At 42.8% G+C, this 17,169-nt stretch overlaps 1 protein-coding gene across 1 annotated transcript; it reads left to right on the forward strand.

Annotated features, from left to right (window-relative positions):
- The first annotated feature begins 590 nt into the window (after positions 1 to 590).
- On the forward strand, positions 591 to 14,126 carry RAX (retina and anterior neural fold homeobox). Its single transcript, XM_033929221.1, has 3 exons — positions 591 to 1,261; positions 2,865 to 3,106; positions 13,258 to 14,126. The coding sequence occupies exons 1-3, from the start codon at positions 994 to 996 to the stop codon at positions 13,756 to 13,758; spliced, it is 1,011 nt and encodes a 336-aa protein (XP_033785112.1). The 5' UTR covers positions 591 to 993; the 3' UTR covers positions 13,759 to 14,126.
- Positions 14,127 to 17,169: the final 3,043 nt, after the last annotated feature.

The raw sequence follows: 17,169 nt of genomic DNA on the forward strand, positions 1-17,169 counted from the left end.
AAACGAAGTCTCTGCTCTTTTACGTTTCAAGCCGTATTAGAGCAGTGGTCTCAAACTCGCGGCCCGCCAGGTACTATTTTGAGGCCCTCGGTATGTTTATCATAATCACAAAAATAAAATAAAATAGTTTCTTGATCATATATCTCTTTAGCTATAAATTGCAATATTATTATTAAGACTTAGCCAAAAGGAAAGATTTATAAACTATAAAGAGTTTTTATCTCATGCAAAATTGTCATTTCTTTAATAAGACATTAACTATTTTTTTTTTCTGAGGCCCTCCAAGTACCTACAAATCCAAAATGTGGCTCTGAAAAGGGTTTGAGTTTTAGGCCACTGTATTAATAATAATAATAATAATAATAATAATTTTAGTTCTTATATACCGCCAAAGCCATAGTGGTTCTAGGCGGTTTACAACGAAAAAGGGCTGGACAATCAGCGAAGATGGTACAATGTTACAATCAGAGAAAATTAGGTGGCAGAGCTCGCGATTAACTGTATTCCATTTTGCAATCAATTGGCAACCACGAGTAGCCTGTAATAAATACATCATCAGCTCAGGTGGGCTATATCCCAGCTAAGACAAAACGCCTGTTCTAATGAAGATGAGATCTCTCTGGAGAGCACAGCAGGGACAGCTGACACTCGCACAAAGAACTTGTGACAGGGGGGGCATCGCTTTAAAAGTCCCCCAGCAAGTCAGGCCGCAGCCATTCCTGCCAGAGGTCACAGGGAACCGATCCTCGCCTCTTGAATGACAAGCAGAGTCACCTAGCGGGAACCCGGGAGCCTCTGCCACAAAGCCCCGGCTAAAGGAATCAGAGTGGGGAGTGGCACCTAGATTTTTCTTCTCTGCTGTTGGGAATTATAATTGCTCCACCTGCCTAGAAGCAGATTTTTGCTGCTCATTAAAAAAAACAACAAAACTTCAGAGCGGTGTTCTTTGGCCCGCAGGGACAGGGGCAGAAGGGAAGCGGCGCCGGCCCTTCCATGCACGTGCGCAGCGCCCGACTGAGCATGTCCGAGGGCAGCTTCTCTTTCCCGGGACGCTTGGGCAGGAGTCCGGCGGGAAACCCTTCCAGGCTCCACAGCATAGAAGCCATTTTGGGATTCGCCAAGGACGAGGGCATCCTGAGCGCGTTCCAGGCGGCCGGCGGCCCGAAGGAAGCCGAGAAGAGGAAGCCGAGGCGCTGCTTTCTCCCCGAGGAGGCCGGCGCCGGAGAGCGAGCCCAAGTGCAAGGGGGGGAGCCCTTTGGAGGTAGGTCACGCGACCCGGAGGAAGAGCCCAAAGGGCAGAGCGGGAGAAGCCGGTTCGAATCCCACCACGGCACCCGCGAGCCTGGCCAAATCGCCCAACCTTCCAGTGCAGGGGTCTCCAACTCAAACCCTTTGCAGGGCCACATTTTGGATTTGTAGGTACTTGGAGGGCCGCAGGAAAAAAAGTTAATGTCTTATTAAAGAAATGACAATTTTGCATGAGGTAAAACTCTTTATAGTTTATAAAGCTTTCCTTTTGGCTAAGTCTTAATAATAATATTGTCATTTATAGCTAAAGAGGGGAAGGGGTAAAACGCGGACCTCACGGACCTGATGGACCTCGCGGATCTAAAACCGCACGTCCTTAAAAATCTGAGGTCCGTGCCGCTTGTAGTTAGTTTCTGGCTCTGACAGACCTCGGTGACAATTTAGTGCTGACGGATCCGTCTCAGCAAAGGGAGGGGAAAGTATTAGGATCCGTCAGCGCTAAAATGTCACCTAGGTCTGTCAGAGCCAGAGACTAGTGCTAGTGCTGGGGCGGCTGTAAAACGAATCCTTTAAACTGGTTTCCTGCAGCCCCAGCAAATCGGCTCTGACAGACCTCGATGACATTGTAGCGCTGGCGGATCCTAATACTTTTCCCTCCCTATGCTGAGACGGATCCGTCGGCACTAAATTGTCACCGAGGTCTGTCAGAGCCAGAAACTAACTACAAACAGCACGGACCTCAGATTTATAAGGCCGTGCGGGTTTAGATCCGCGAGGTCCGTCAGTCCATGAGGTCCGCGTTTTACCCCTTCCCGCTAAAGAGACATATGATCAGGAAATGGTTTTATTTTACTTTTGTGATTATGATAAACATACCAAAGGCCTCAAAATAGTACCTGGAGGGCCGCAAGTTTGAGACCACTGCTCCAGTGCATGTTATCTGTCGCAAGGCTCATAAGAATCGAATGCGGGCAGTGCATGGCGCAGTGGTTAAAGCTACAGGTGAGGTTGTGGGTTCAAACCTGCGCTGCTCGTTGTGTCCCTGGGGAAGTCACTTAAATTCCCCATTGCCTCAGGTACATTAGACAGATCATGAGCCCACTAGGTCAGACAGGGGGAAATGCTCTAGTACCTGAATAAATTAATGTAAACCGTTCTGAGCTTATAGAAAACGGAATAAATAAATGTGGTAGATAACATTTGCTATTCTTCACCAAAAGACTCTCCTAGATTGTGACCTTTTGAGGATAGAAAACTAGTTGCTTTACCAAGCTTGCAGATATATAAAAAGTAACAAATACGTTTTCCCTGCTATACATTTCATTAGATAAAAACGATGAAAACATTTAAATTCATAAAATCCATGTTATAATTTTCCATTTTAAATGTAATTTCCTCTTTTGTTATTGCATGCTTTTAAACATTCTGATGTGCGCCCGAGATGAGCGCAATACTTACGAATTAATAAAATTTGTGTATACTTTAGAAAGCTAGATGTCAGCCTGCCTTGCCTTCTCTGGAGAAGGGGACTCACTTTCTGTCTCTTTTCTGCTTTCAAAAGTGACCCAGAATATTTTCCTCTTCTGTTTTTGTTTTTATTATTTTATTTTTTCCAGAGTCCTATTGCAGCAAACATTCTAATGACTGCATCAGCCCAGAAATAGCAAACTGTAACGGTGCTGGTAATAAACTGTCCAAGGACGAACAGCCCAAAAAGAAACACAGGAGGAACCGGACCACTTTCACCACCTTCCAGCTGCATGAACTGGAGAGAGCCTTTGAGAAATCTCATTACCCAGATGTGTACAGCAGGGAAGAGCTGGCTACCAAAGTCAATCTCCCCGAAGTACGAGTCCAGGTAAAGAGAGGGATCCGCCCTGCTTATGGACAATATGCATAGTGTGGCATTTTAATATTTTAAAAAAGTAATACGCATAATACCTAACCGAGAATTTTGGGAGAAAATATTCAATGTTTATGGAGTGTGAATATGTTTGGCTGCTAAGCGGTAGCTATGATAAGTGGCTTACCCAGCTAGTAATTCCCTTTTTTTAAAGTTGTTCAGGAGAGGCATATTTTAATGTAAATTGTATAATATATACACATTATATTCTTTAATTTGTAGCGACACGGTTTCTCCTAACTCCTTATTAGAAAGATTTCAAAGTTTGATTTGTTAATCTGGCCCAAGGAGCTTCCTTTCTTATTTAAAGAAACTTATTTTTGAAAGGTTGCTTCATTTTCTTTGGCAAATACTCAGTTTTTTTTTTAACATACTAATTTTATAGATCATATTGCCTGCTCTTATGTGTATTTATCTATTAAGTACATAGTCTAATTTCAACACATATGGGCATTAAGATATAGTTTATGAAAAGTTATTATTTAATAAATCACTTTAGGCATGATAAGTAGTTTAAATCGTAAAATTGTTTCAGTTACAGATAAAGTATTTTTTTTTAATTGACATGTAGGGCTCCTTTGACTAAGGTGCGCTAGCGTTTTTAGCACGCGCTGAAGAGTAGCGCGTGCAAACCACACGCTAAACGAAAAATACTAACGCAAGTTCTATGGAGGCATTAGCGTCTAGCGAGCGCGCTAAAATTGCTAGCGCACCTTAGTAAAAGAAGCCCTTAGTAATTGTCTGTTAGTGGTTCTTAAAGCGGCTTAAATGATAAATTGGTTTGTTTTTTAAATGTAGTACCTGTTTGGTTAATGAGCCATGATTTAGGACTTACAGTGCTAGTTTGATTAGGCTTCTCAAACAAAGTAACCTGCGGGCATTCTCTTTAACAAATGGGGCATTTTCTGGTCTCATCATGTCTTAAAAATGATTGAAGTGTAATTAATGTAATTTTAATTTGTTTTAATCCATTTTCAACAAATGGAATTGGAATGTCATGCTAAATCAGTATAAGCCAGATTTTTAGATTAATAGCCAAATGTGGCCTACCAGATTTTCAGCTCAGTCATGACATTCTTAACTGTTAGGAGGGGTCACTGAAAAGTTCTCAGCCCAACTATATAATTGAAACAAAAGTGTCAAGAAACATGTAGAATAACCTGTAAGTGGGAGGAGAGGGAGAGGGTAGCGCAATGGTCAAAGCCACAGCCTCAGCACCTTGGGGCTCTGGGCTTAAACCCACACTGCTCCCTGTAACCCTGGGCAAGTCACCCAATCCCAGGTACATTAGACAGATTGTGAGCCTACTAGGACAGACAGGGAAGTATACCTGAGTACCCGAATAAGCTCATGTAAACCATTCTGAGCTCTCCTGGGCGAACAGCATAGAGAATTGAATGAATAAATAAATAAATAAGTTTCATGGCTCCATATCATTCTCTTCTTGGCTGGACTGAAAACTTTATGGTGGCCCCTCATATACAGAGGCAAACTGGTGAAAGGATAAATTGCCCTGGGTCCTACATAACAGGGAGCCCATAGATGAATTCTGTCTGGAGCACAAGATGGTTAGTGCTACTGTTGCCGCTCTTAAAACTGAACTCTGGGCTACACATCCAAATTTCAAATATGCCTTGTGGGTCCACCTTTGACTAGAATTTGTGCTTCTCATTCTTGTGTCTGTAGCAGTGGCGTACAGGGGGGAAGTGGACCGCCCCGGGGTGCACGCCCTAAGTGGGTGCACAGCCGGCCAGGTCCGGAACCTCCTGGGACCTGCACTTCTGCGCAGCTGCCGGTCGACCCCCACGGCCAAGAAAAAGGCTAAGAAGATGGTGGGAGCGGCGAAAGCGTCCTTTAAGGAACAACCTCCCAATCTGGCTCTATCCTGCCCCCTATCGTGAAGCTACCCGAGAGCATTCTCAGCCATTGGTCGACCTTGGCTGAGAATTGGGCGCTGCGACCCAGTCAAGGTCAACCAATGGCTGAGAACGCTGTCCAGTGGCGTCACGAAGGGGGCGGGATAGAGACAGATTGGGAGGGTGTTCCTTAAAGGATGCTTTCACTGCTTCCGCCACCTTCTTAGTCTTTTGTCAAACCATACCAAGGAGGGGGGGTGCTGTCAAAAAATGATAGGCTGTGGGGGGTGTCAAAAAATGATGGGCCCGGATATCACATACCTTAGGTACGCCACTGGTCTGTAGTGCCAGTGTTTTTACTGTATGGTGAAGCCAAGAGCTGCAGTGTACAGATCAGTAAGTCACAGAACCAACATGTCAGGGGCCCCTCCTGCTACACTTCCCCCTCCGAATCTGCGGTTTCAGTATCCGCGGATTTGGTTATTCGCGATTTTTAAACAAAAAAAAAATAATAATAATTTTTTGGGCTATTTTAAGCCCTGTAAACCCCCCCTTAAACCTTACCTGGTGATCTAGTGGGTTTTTGAGGCCATTTCCTCTGAGCAATCTGCATGGGGCAGGAGCGTGGGAAGATCGCTCCTGCCCCGAAACCCACTAGACCCACTAGATCCCAGTTGTAGGCTGCAGTAGGCCTCTTACCGTCGTCTAACAGACAAATCGGGACGCATGTTTTGTTTTTACATCAATGTGGTGAACCATGCCTACAATATAGGCATCTGACGCACACCTACAGATGCACCCATGCATGCCTATGGATGCATAAGGCCGGTGTAGGCATGGCTTATGCTGGAAGTGGCCTTAGGTGGAGGAGATTGTGGCACAGTGGTTAGAGCTACAACCTCGGTACCTTGAGGTAGAGGGTTCAAATCCTGTGCTGCTCCCTGTAACCCTGGGCAAGTCACTTAAGGGAAAATTCTATAAGAAACTCCCAAAAGTTAGGCACCTATTTAGGCACTGTTCAGCGCGATTTAAGTAAAACTGGGTGCTGTTTAATGAATCATGCTGAGCAGAACCTATTTTGGAGGCGCCCAAGAAATAGGCCAGTTCTAGGCACAACTAATAGTTAGGAGCCTAGCTGAGCGCTTAAGCATGCTTAAGAGCAGCGATTCTGCAACAGGGCGCCTAACATGTAGCCACGCCCATGCCTAATGTGCATAGTGCCTATTTTTTTGAAGACCGCCTAAATTTTTAGAGGCGCCTTGTTGCAGAATCGCTCTTTCTTGATAGGCGCCTATTTTTCAATTGCTGCTGATTAAAGAGCTTAATTGAACTTGTTATTCGATTTAAATAGGTGCCTATCTAGATGGGTGCCTCCGAAATAGGTGCCTAACATTAGGCACTGGTTACAGAATTTTGGCCTTAATCCTCCACTGCCCCAGGTACATTAGATTGTGAGCCCACCAGGACAGATAGGGAAAATGCTTGAAGTACAGTAAAACCTTGGTTTGCGAGCATAATTCATTCCAGAAGCTTGCTTGTAATCCAAAGCACTCGTATATCAAAGAGAATTTCCCGAAAGGAAATAATGGAAACTCAGATGATTTGTTCCACAACCCCAAAACTTTAATACAAAATACTGTATGTACTCGTATTGCAAGACTTTGCTTATTTAGAAAGCCACTACGTTCTTGCAGCATCAGAGAGAGAACCATCGGCTCAGTTGTGATGATGTGACACGTGTATACTGTATGTACTCGTATTGCAAGACTTTGCTTGTCTAGAACAGTCACTACGCTCTTGCAGCGTCAGAGAGAGAGGAACCATCGTCTCAGTTGTGATGTATGTATACTGTATGTACTTGTATTGCAAGACATTGCTTATATATCAAGTTAAAATTTAATAAAATGTTTTGCTTGTCTTGCAAAACACTGGCAAACCAAGTTAACTTGCAATCCAAGGTTTTACTGTACTGTACTTGTATGTAAACCACGTTGAGTGTGGTTGTAAAACAAGTCCCAATCCCTTTCCTTTCCCTTAGGCGTCCGTAGGCATGCCTAGGTGCTTCTGTAGGCACATGAGTCAGACACCCTAAATGTAGGCCTGTAAGATACTGGCCTACATTTAAGGCATCTGTATGAAAAATAGACGTAATTATGGATGAAGCACGCAGTGTTATGGATTAACACGCAGTAGGTGGCCATTTTGTAGTCGCCTACTGTGGCAGGCATTGTTTTCAGAATCTGGCCCAAAGAGTCTCATATACAGTAGATTTACCCTAGCCATACAAATATACAAGAGTACAAGAATGTTTATATTTGTATTCTAGTTTACTATAGGCATGTTTTAGGGTGAAGTTTGGGCAGAGCACAAGCAAAGTTGTGATTTAACTGCATACTTTATAAACCTACTTGGGAAAGCTATAGACCTTATCCCCTGGATTCTATAAAGGTTGCTGAAACTTGTGTGCCAAATTTTTCTTGTGATCCTGAGAGGCGCATGCAACATAATTACTTAACGAGCCAATTAACACCAATGATTGCTGAGTCAGAAGAATTCCCAGAATTTGGTCATGATGTTATAAAATCCTGAGGTTGCGTTCTCGACTTCCGTACCAGGATTTACACTAGCCCCCCTCTTTTACTAAGGTGGGCTATGCTTTTTAGCGCGCGCGCATGTTATCCTATGGACATGTTAGCGTTTAGCATGTGTGTTAATTTAGCGTGCGATAAATGCGCGCTAAAACGCTTAGCGCACCTTAATAAAAGAGGGCCTAGATTTCACTTGGTGTACATCTACTTGCCCAAAGTTGGTTGTGAGAATTGGCTCAAAGACCAATCAATCCAGAAGCACATTTTCAAAAAAATAAAAAAAAAATAGAGGCACGAATGGTGCCTTCATTGGAGGCGCCAGTGTCGTATTTACAGAAGTGCTTAGGAGTGCTTAAGGATGCCTAAGGCTACTGTGGGCATGGCTTGCTCAGGAAGTAGCCTTAGGCGACCCTAGGGGGCTTCCGTAAGTGTGACACCGGCAGCTGAAGCGTAGGCTTCTAAAATGCTGGCCTACACTTAAAATCACACACTATTTGGCTTTCACTGAATATCAATGACCATACAACAATTCTTCAAACGATCATGCTGATATATTTATTCATATCACTTATTTATTTATATCACTATGGGGATTCACAGAACGCCAGCCTGTCCAAACAGGCACAGCGTGGCTGCCCTCTTCACTGATTCAACCCAAGATTGTGATATCTTTTTTGCTTTTATAGTTTTTGTTTAGTTTTATATTTTTCTTCATACAAATATTAACTTATTATTATTTCATTTCATCCTTCCTTAACTCGTTGCTATTCATAATGCTAATAGTATGCAACTTAGCTTATTGATGTTGTTGCACTAGTTCCCACCAACGCGTTTTGAATCTTCCTCAGGATAGGGGTTTGTGCCACAACAATCGCATAAGTGTATTTACTTCCCTTCCATAGCGGCCAGTTTCCATTTAAGGCACCGGTGTAAAAAAACAAAAAAAAGCAAAATTCTGTAATCAGCTCTGGTTCATGATTGGCACCGATACTGGCACCAATAGAATTCCCCCCAAGTGCTTTTTTATAAAGAATGCTTGGCATGGAGCACCTTTTTATAGAATAACATTTCAGCATGGATCTTTTGGCACCTAACTTTCAGCACCATTTACTGAATCTGTCCCTTTGTCTGCTCAGTTTAGACACCGGTTTCTGCAGGATTTATACCACTAGTTGTTTTTTTTTAAACAAAGACACATAAAAGCTTATTTTCAAAGCATATGGATGTCTTAAAGTGCCCATATGAATGTCAATGTGCTTGAAACATCCAAATTGTGATTTTGCAAAGGCAAAAAGTCATCCAACACTGCAGTACCTGTGCATGGGATTAGGGAGAACCTAAAATCAGACTGCCCAACAGTGATTATCTAATGGGAAGAAATGACCAAGTCTAAAAAGGATGTCCTAACTTAGGGCTAGATTCACTAAGCTCACCGATCGTATCCCGACCAGTTTGCGAGCCTTTTCCGATCCCGGCCCGATTCACTTACCTTCTGCCTGATCCGATCCGCACCCGATCCGCACATGCAAATGAGGGGAATGCATGCATAAGTAGGAAGGCAGCGATTCACTAAACAGAATAAGGAAAACCGACTGGGCTTGCCGATCCAAAAAGAAGAAACTGCTGAGGACCAGTCACTCACGTCCTTGATGACTGCCCTGCTCTCTGCCGCCCTAAAAATCCCAGCCCTGCAGCCCTGAAACCATCAAAATAAAAAAACATCTCCCTTGTGCAAAAAGCGCCCTGCTCTGCTCTCTGCCGCCTTGCCTTTCTGCTGCCCTTCCTCTCTGCGAGTCAGTGTTTTTAACCCGCAGGTTTAAAGCAGGGCTGCAGTACGGCATGTTCTGCTTAGTTGTTCCAGTCTGGCTGCAAAGCATGTTCCCTTTCCCTTGAAATGATTCTCGTGAGGCCAACGAGTGCATCCACCCTCCCCTTTTGTTTTGACCTCAAGCGCATGCGCAAATGGCATCTCCAGGCAGAGAGGATGGTCTACGCATGCATCTGGATCACTCTGCGGCGATCCGTGTGGTCGGTGTGGGGCGTGGCTCCAATCAAATAATTTGCATGAGGACTATTTAGTGAATCGGTCGCTCGGCAAGACTCAGCCACTGATCGTCCATGGATCGGATCAGAAAGGTGAGTTTAGTGAATCTAGGCCTTAGACCTGTATCAGTCACGTCCAGGGTACAAAAAAGTGCTCTGATTGAGCATATAACCACTGGAGGGATTAAAGCATGGCACCTCCTTAATTGTCCAATGGTTACTTTCCCTATTCCCTCTCCCTTGGAGTAAATTTTTATTTTTGGTCAAATGTATATGAATTAACATTTTAGAGTAATTTTGTACTTTGTTGTGTGCGTTGTTTTTTTAAAAGAGTTTAATTGTAAACCGCTTAGACATTTCATTTATTTATTTGATGAGTGGTATATTAACTTTTATAATAAAGTTGGAAAGTGAAACTGAAAGGGGATACTGGGCTCTTTGACAGCTTCAAATATTAAGGGCATTCTTAAGAAAGCAGAAAACAGAAAACAAGTGTGAGGAATAACCCAGTGGTTAGTGCAATGGATTTTTAGGATTGTAAACCAAGGGACCCAAGCTCAAATTGCACTTTAACTTTTTTTTTCTTTTTTAATTTTGAGCCCTTCAGAAACAGAAAAATACCTACTGTACCTATATATAGAAGACACCTGCAAGTCTAAAGGGTATGGAAGGGGGTGTACATTCAGTATGCATTTTTTTTTGTTCCTGGTGGGCTCACAATTACAAAATAAGAGTTAAAGTGTGATTTGATCCTGGGTCTCTTGGTTTAAAGTCCGCTGCACGAACGGTGAGGCTGCCCCTCTGTTTTGCATGTGGCCATTCTAAGAATGCTGCTGGACAGACATCCTTGTCTCTGCTCTTTTGCCATTGATATGTTGAATGTTCCAGTTAGTAAAATGGCTGTTGATGGTGAATGTCCTCAGCACATGGACATTCATATCATATATTTTCAAACAGGAAATCCTGACACAAATACATTGGCAAATACATGCGAGATGGATGTCCTTTTTGCACGTTATGAAGTGGGCATCTCTAGTCTGACTTAGGCCTTTTGAAAATGCTCCTCATAAGGCACCTAAATGTCGTCTTGGAGCTAGAGCTTTGATTCAGGGTCCATTCTACCACTGGCTCTTTTTATGGCTTTAAGAAAGTCATTTTGTTCTGGCTTGCTTCCGGGGCTAACTTACCCCCTCTTTTACAAAGGTGCGCTATGCGTTTTAGCGTGCGATAAATATTGCGCACTAAACATGCGCTAAAACGCTTAGCGTGCCTTTGTAAGCCCTCTGAAGCAGAGAAACACTGTGTTTAAATTGCAACTCAGTACCTCAGCATATCTTCATATGGGGGGAATGCAGCAACTGAACTCTGACAGATCTGTATCAGATGAATGTCTGTCTGCTGTTCCTTGCTTAGTTTGAAAGAAACGGTCAAGCACCTCTGAGATACAAAATATATATATGGAGGTATATGAATTTAAATGGAAAGTTCCAAATAGTTACACTTTCTGTTTTCTCGTTTTCAGGGCCAGTCCCAAGGTATCTGATATCTTAGGCAAACCTTCAGCCATGTACCTTGTTCTCCCCCCACCTTCCAGGGTGGCTCAAGGCCCTTCCCCTTGTGTCTAGTTTCTCCTCTCTCCCAGAGGTGTCCAGCATCTCCCCTTTCTTACCTCCTTCCAAAAACTCTCCCTCCTTCTCTTCCTCTCCCCGCACATGTCCAGCATCTCACCATTTGATCATGTACTTCCATTACTGAGAAATCCCTGTTCATCTTAGAATCCAATTTAAATGCGCTTGTATACTATTCAAAATTATCCATGGTCTTATTTTTGCCTATAGTCCCTCTAACATGGAATTCTCTTCGGTCTGTTGTTTCAAGGAATTCTCAGAAGTACAAACTTTAATTTCCTTCAATGAAAGGGATAAAACTTGTTGGTAATATCTGTTTCTCCTTTTCGTGTAGTTTATGACGATTTGGAATGAAATTCCTAATATTAGAACTCTTTTTTTTCTCTCTCCAGATTTTTCATAAATCGATGAAAACAATGCTTTTTCAACAGTTTTGAGGAAGTGGTACTAATGAGTGTTAATTGCCTTTTGTTTAGTAATTCATTTGCTAGTTAATCTGATTTCCCTGTTTATTGAAGTCTTATGTAAACCGAGTCAAGCCCCTACTGCAGGAGATGATACGGTATATAAATCTAAGGCTTAGATTAGAGACTCAATTCTTAAATTGCAGTGTTAATAAACTCATAATAAATTATTTGTGATATAAAGTGCTCAAACTCACAATCTGGTGAAATAGTTAAAAAAAACTAAACCAGAGTTGCCGCTGGGACCATCGTAGCAGCTTTATTATCCCGAACACCAAGCAAATCAAAAAATAAATGTAAACTTATCTGAGTGAGCCAGGCAGTCCGCTGAGATCTTTGTTGCAAGTGGCAACTGTGAATGTGCGTATAAAATCTCCTATAGCAGTGTGTCTCCCTGGACGACTTGGTATCATTAGATTAAATTAGACCATAGCATTTGCTGTCACCGCTCTAATTCAGTCGGCAGAACCAGCATGGGATGTTCAGCATCCACACATGCTCAGAGTTTGAGCGGTCCCACTATTTGAAGGGGGCAGAATGTAGCAAACCTGAGCTGTGCAGGTGCTTAAAGTCCTGCTAGGGCTAGGCTAAATGATTTAGTGGCACTGATTGCTGTGCCAGTGCCACACTGCCCCTCCCTCCACACCCATACTATGCCACCTTGAATGAACACTAAGGGCGCCTTTTACAAACCTCCAGTAGCACTTCTGCTGCGGCAAATTCACCAAAGTCCATTCAGTCCCTATAGGCTTTGGGGCATTTGCTGTGGGAGCATTAAAGCGGTATATCAAACCATAATAAACTTGAAACTTGATTTCTTTAGAATGTTCAGAGGCATAAAATGAGGGGGGGGGAGGGGAGGGAGAGAACTTCAGGTGAAAACGAGAAAATGGACAAAGACTGGCCTGATCACTAAGGACTCCTTTTATTAAGCCGCAGTTTACAATATAAAACAATTTTTAAAACAAACAAAAATAATTAATAACAAGGGAAATGACATATATACAGTGGTGCCTCACACAACGAACTTAATTCGTTCCAGGAGCAAGTTTGTTATGCGAAAAGTTCGTTATGTGAAATGCGTTAAGCGCAGTGACTAACGACTGCCTGCAGTGCCTGCGCGGAAGGATGCAATACATCGGCAGCGATCGTGGAAGCTCGGGCGACTTCGTTGTGTGAAACGAAGTTCGTTGTATGAATCATGACATGAAGTTCGTTGTGTGCAGCGTTCGCTGTGCGAGGCGTTCTTTATGCGAGGCACCACTGTATAAGTGAATTTGAATTGTCACAACATGGCACAAGAGGAAAAAAGGGGATTTATACAATAAAAAATTGAAACAGTAATGGGTTGGCAGATTCCTTAATGGGTTTATTTTTCCTTTGAAGATTCATTGAAGCCTGGCTAGTTTTGTATTTTAGTAGCTGCAGTGATTATTTGCTGTCGGAAGTAAAAAGTAGATTGCCGTTGATGCTTTAAAAAAAAAAAAAACCTGGAATAACTTACTCTAACCCGAGGTAATTTTTCAGGTTTGGTTTCAAAACAGAAGAGCCAAGTGGAGGAGGCAGGAAAAACTGGAGATCACTTCAATGAAGCTTCAAGATTCTCCTATTCTGTCCTTCAACAGATCACCTCAGGGCTCTGCCATGGGAGCCATAAGTAGCAACTTACCCCTGGAGTCATGGCTGACTCAACCAGTGTCGACCAGCACCTCTTTACAGACCCTGCCAGGCTTTGTGGCCTCATCTCAAAGCCTTCCCAGCAGCTACACCCCCCCACCATTTCTGAACTCTCCCTCTATAGGTCATACTTTGCAGCCCATTGGGGCTTTGGGTCCTCCACCGCCTTATCAATGTGGAAGTAGCTTCATGGACAAATTTCCACTGGAAGAAGCAGACCCTAGAAACAACAGCATAGCTTCACTGAGGATGAAGGCCAAGGAACATATTCAGTCTATTGGAAAACCGTGGCAGCCGATCAGAAACGCCTCCACCAACTCATTTTCACCAACCCAATATCAGCATTCTTAAATACTGTATATATTTTTTTAAGAGTTGCAATAAAAATTGGCAATGGCCTGTATTTCCGTTTGTTCTAGCAAGTATGCACTGTGCTTAAAGGAGAAATAAAATCTAGTGGAATGAATTATTGGCATGTATTTGAATGAAAGGAGCGGCGTAGCTTCATGCCACCATTAGTCATGGTTACAACATTTTATTTTTAGTTCGAAACTAGAATTTTAAATACTGTATATTTTTGATTTAACACTGGCTTGACAAAGCAACACCAACAGAGAGAGCGCAAGCTGTGTAAAATATTTATAGCATTAACAATTTATAACGCTAAGAACATTTTCAGTTATTTTCTTACCATGAACTGAATGTAATAAATTTTTTAATATGTAAGTGTGCGTTTCAAGTTTGTATCTCCTTTGGCATTCACTGCAAATCTACATCCCCTTTTATAAAGCTGCGTTAGACTTTTTTTTATCGTTGGCCATGGCAGTACTAGCTCCAACGCTAATAGGAATTCTATGAGCATTGGAGTTAATACCGCCATGACCAGTGATACAAAAGCCTAATGCGGCTTTGTAAAAGGAGGGAGGATATTTATTTTTATTTATTTAAGTATTTATATACTGCTTATAGTCTAAGCAGTTTAAATTCAGGTACTCAAGTATTTTTCCCTATCTATGCCGTTGGGTTCACAATCTGACTAGTGTACTTGGGACATTGGAGTGTTAAGTGACATGCCCGGGGTCACAGGGAACAGCCCTGGACTTGAAACTGCAACCTCAGGGTGCTGAGGCCCTAACCACTAGGCTATTGGGAAAGACAGCAGAGGGAATAAACAGCACAGCATGGAAAAGATCAGAAAAATTTTTGATGTCAGCCACAGAAAAAGGCAGTTAATAAATCAGAACATAAGACTAGCCTTATGGGGGTCAGACCAATGGTCCATCAAGCCCAGTAGCCTGTTCTCACGGTGGCCAATACAGGTCACTAGTACCTGACCAAAACCCAAAGAGTAGCAACATTCCAGAATCTCAAAGAATAGCAAGATTCTGGAACCCCAATGAGAGCAACATTCTAGAGTTGAGAATGTGATGTCATAATGCCTCATTCCACCGTGCCTCAGAGCCAACCTCATCAGTGATGTTATAATGGCTTAATTGTTCTGTACTTGGCTCACGTAAGAACATAAGAATAGCCATACTGGGTCAGACCAATGGTCCATCAAGCCATGTAGCCCAAACCCAAAGAATAGCAACTTTCCATGCTACCGATCCAGGGTAAACAGAGGCTTCCCCCATGTCTTAATAACAGACTATGGATTTTTCCTCCAGGAATTTGTCCACACCTTTCTTAAAACCAGGTATGAAAGATGCAGCTTTACTGATACAACCTAGAAAAGCAACGAGGTTCGTGTTTGTGTCAGGGTTCGTATTGATTTGCAAAGTAGCACTGTGCTTCCTTTACAATATCCAAAAGTATCATTGTTAGTCAATCAACTTGCTGCTCTAGAAATCACTGTTTAGGCTTAAGCACGATCCATGACATGGACAAATTTATTGAAAAACACAGTCTCTGTTTTTTTAAGGTTTCCTTCATCTCAATTTTTAGCTGACATCATTGTTTTGCTGTTATTATTTTAATTGGGAAAATTCAGGTTTACGTGGGCATGGCTTAACAGCTGCAAGCATGCTATAGGGCTGCAAATCGCTGAACAGTTTCAATATATAGTGGAGTGATCCGGTTCTTTATGTATGGCGATTCCTTTTTATTTCTGACTCAAAAGTTTAAACAAAGCTGGCTGCACAGTCAGTCAATTCATTGTACAATCTGTAAGGTCTGCTGAGTTCATAAAGAAAGTTCCTGCAGCTTAGACAGAACCCCAGAGCCTCTGATGACAGAATAGTGAATCATTTGTTTCTGTTCGAAACCAGGGTCGAGCACTTCTTTATTTGAACCAAAACAGCAATGCTGGTAAATATCACAACTATGTTTCCCATGGTTTGTCTAATAATTGAACTGGAAGCAGAAATTTTAGAAGAAACCTCACAAGCTGTATCACTCGTAGTACCGACCCTCCTTGGTGCCGGAACCTACAGAAAGACTGAAAGCCCCGTGAGGGGGAGTGGGGAAAGAAACAAACAGCGAATGGTTCAGCATCTCCTTGCTGGTGGTGACTTCAGAGGGAGCAGGTGTACAGCTCAATTTCACCCCTCCCAGCTCAACTCAGCCCAGTCTAGACCAGTGGGGTGAATGTTAGCACAATTGCAGCCTTGCTGCACAGAAGCAAGGCTACTGTAATACCTAGGGTTACTATATGACTTCAGAAAAGGAGGGCAATCCATCCTCCTTTTTATGGAGTCATATGGTAACCCTAGTATTTATTATCTATATTGTTCTTCTAGGGCAGGGGTAGGCAATTCCAGTCCTCGAGAGCCGGAGCCAGGTCAGATTTTCAGGATATCCACCATGATTATATATGAGATGGATATGCATGCACTGCCTCATTGTGATGCAAATCTATCTCATGCATATTTATTGTGAATATCCTGAAAACCTGACCTGGCTCCGGCTCTCGAGGACCAGAATTGCCTACTCCTGTCCTGAATTTATTCAGGTACTTGGGCATTTTCCCCTGTCCCAGTGGGCTCACAATATATCTAATGTGGGGAAATGCCGGGGGGGAGGGGGGGATTAAGTGACTTTCCCAGGGTCACAAGGAGCAGTGTGGATTTGAACGAACAACCTCAAGGTGCTGAGTCTGTGGTTTTAACCACTGCACCACACTCTTCCCTTTTCTGGAAGTTACCCAGCGGCCGCTGTAAATCAGTGGTTCCCAACCCTGTCCTGGAGGAACACCAGGCCAATTGGGTTTTCAGGCTAGCCCTAATGAATATGCATGAAGCAAATTTGCATGCCTATCACTTTCATCATATGCAAATCTCTCTCATGCATATTCATTAGGGCTAGCCTGAAAACCCGATTGGCCTGGTGTTCCTCCAGGACAGGGTTGGGAATCACTGCTGTAAATAAGCCTGTTGCTACAGGGGTCTCAAAGTCCCTCCTTGAGGGCTGCAATCCAGTTGGGTTTTCAGGATTTCCCCAATGAATATGCATGAGATCTAAGTGCATGCAGTGCTTTCAATGCATATTCATTGGGGAAATCCTGAAAACCCGACTGGATTGCGGCCCTCCAGGAGGGACTTTGAGATCCCTGAAGTAAGTCCTTTGTCATTATGTTGACTATCTATTATGCACTCATTCAGTCTTTTCAGGAAAGGGGGGAAGGGTTTTGAGAAAAGGATAGATTTTTCCCATTTTTAAGAAAGCACGATTTCTAAAAATTTAGGATATGAGATCAATCCTTTCATCGCCTTTAACTTGAAATTGGAAATAATTTTTTTTTAGCCGTAGTATTTTTATTAATTA

This window comes from Geotrypetes seraphini, chromosome 1, assembly GCF_902459505.1.
Source record: "Geotrypetes seraphini chromosome 1, aGeoSer1.1, whole genome shotgun sequence".
In the NCBI taxonomy this organism is placed as follows: Eukaryota; Metazoa; Chordata; class Amphibia; order Gymnophiona; family Dermophiidae; genus Geotrypetes; species Geotrypetes seraphini.

Excerpts from the sequence above, each read along its gene's own strand:
- RAX (XM_033929221.1), top strand. The coding sequence starts at position 994 with ATGCACGTGCGCAGCGCCCGACTGAGCATGTCCGAGGGCAGCTTCTCT. Across the intron at positions 1,262-2,864 it reads AGGGGGGGAGCCCTTTGGAG|AGTCCTATTGCAGCAAACAT; the intron begins GTAGGTCACGCG and ends TATTTTTTCCAG. Across the intron at positions 3,107-13,257 it reads TCCCCGAAGTACGAGTCCAG|GTTTGGTTTCAAAACAGAAG; the intron begins GTAAAGAGAGGG and ends GTAATTTTTCAG.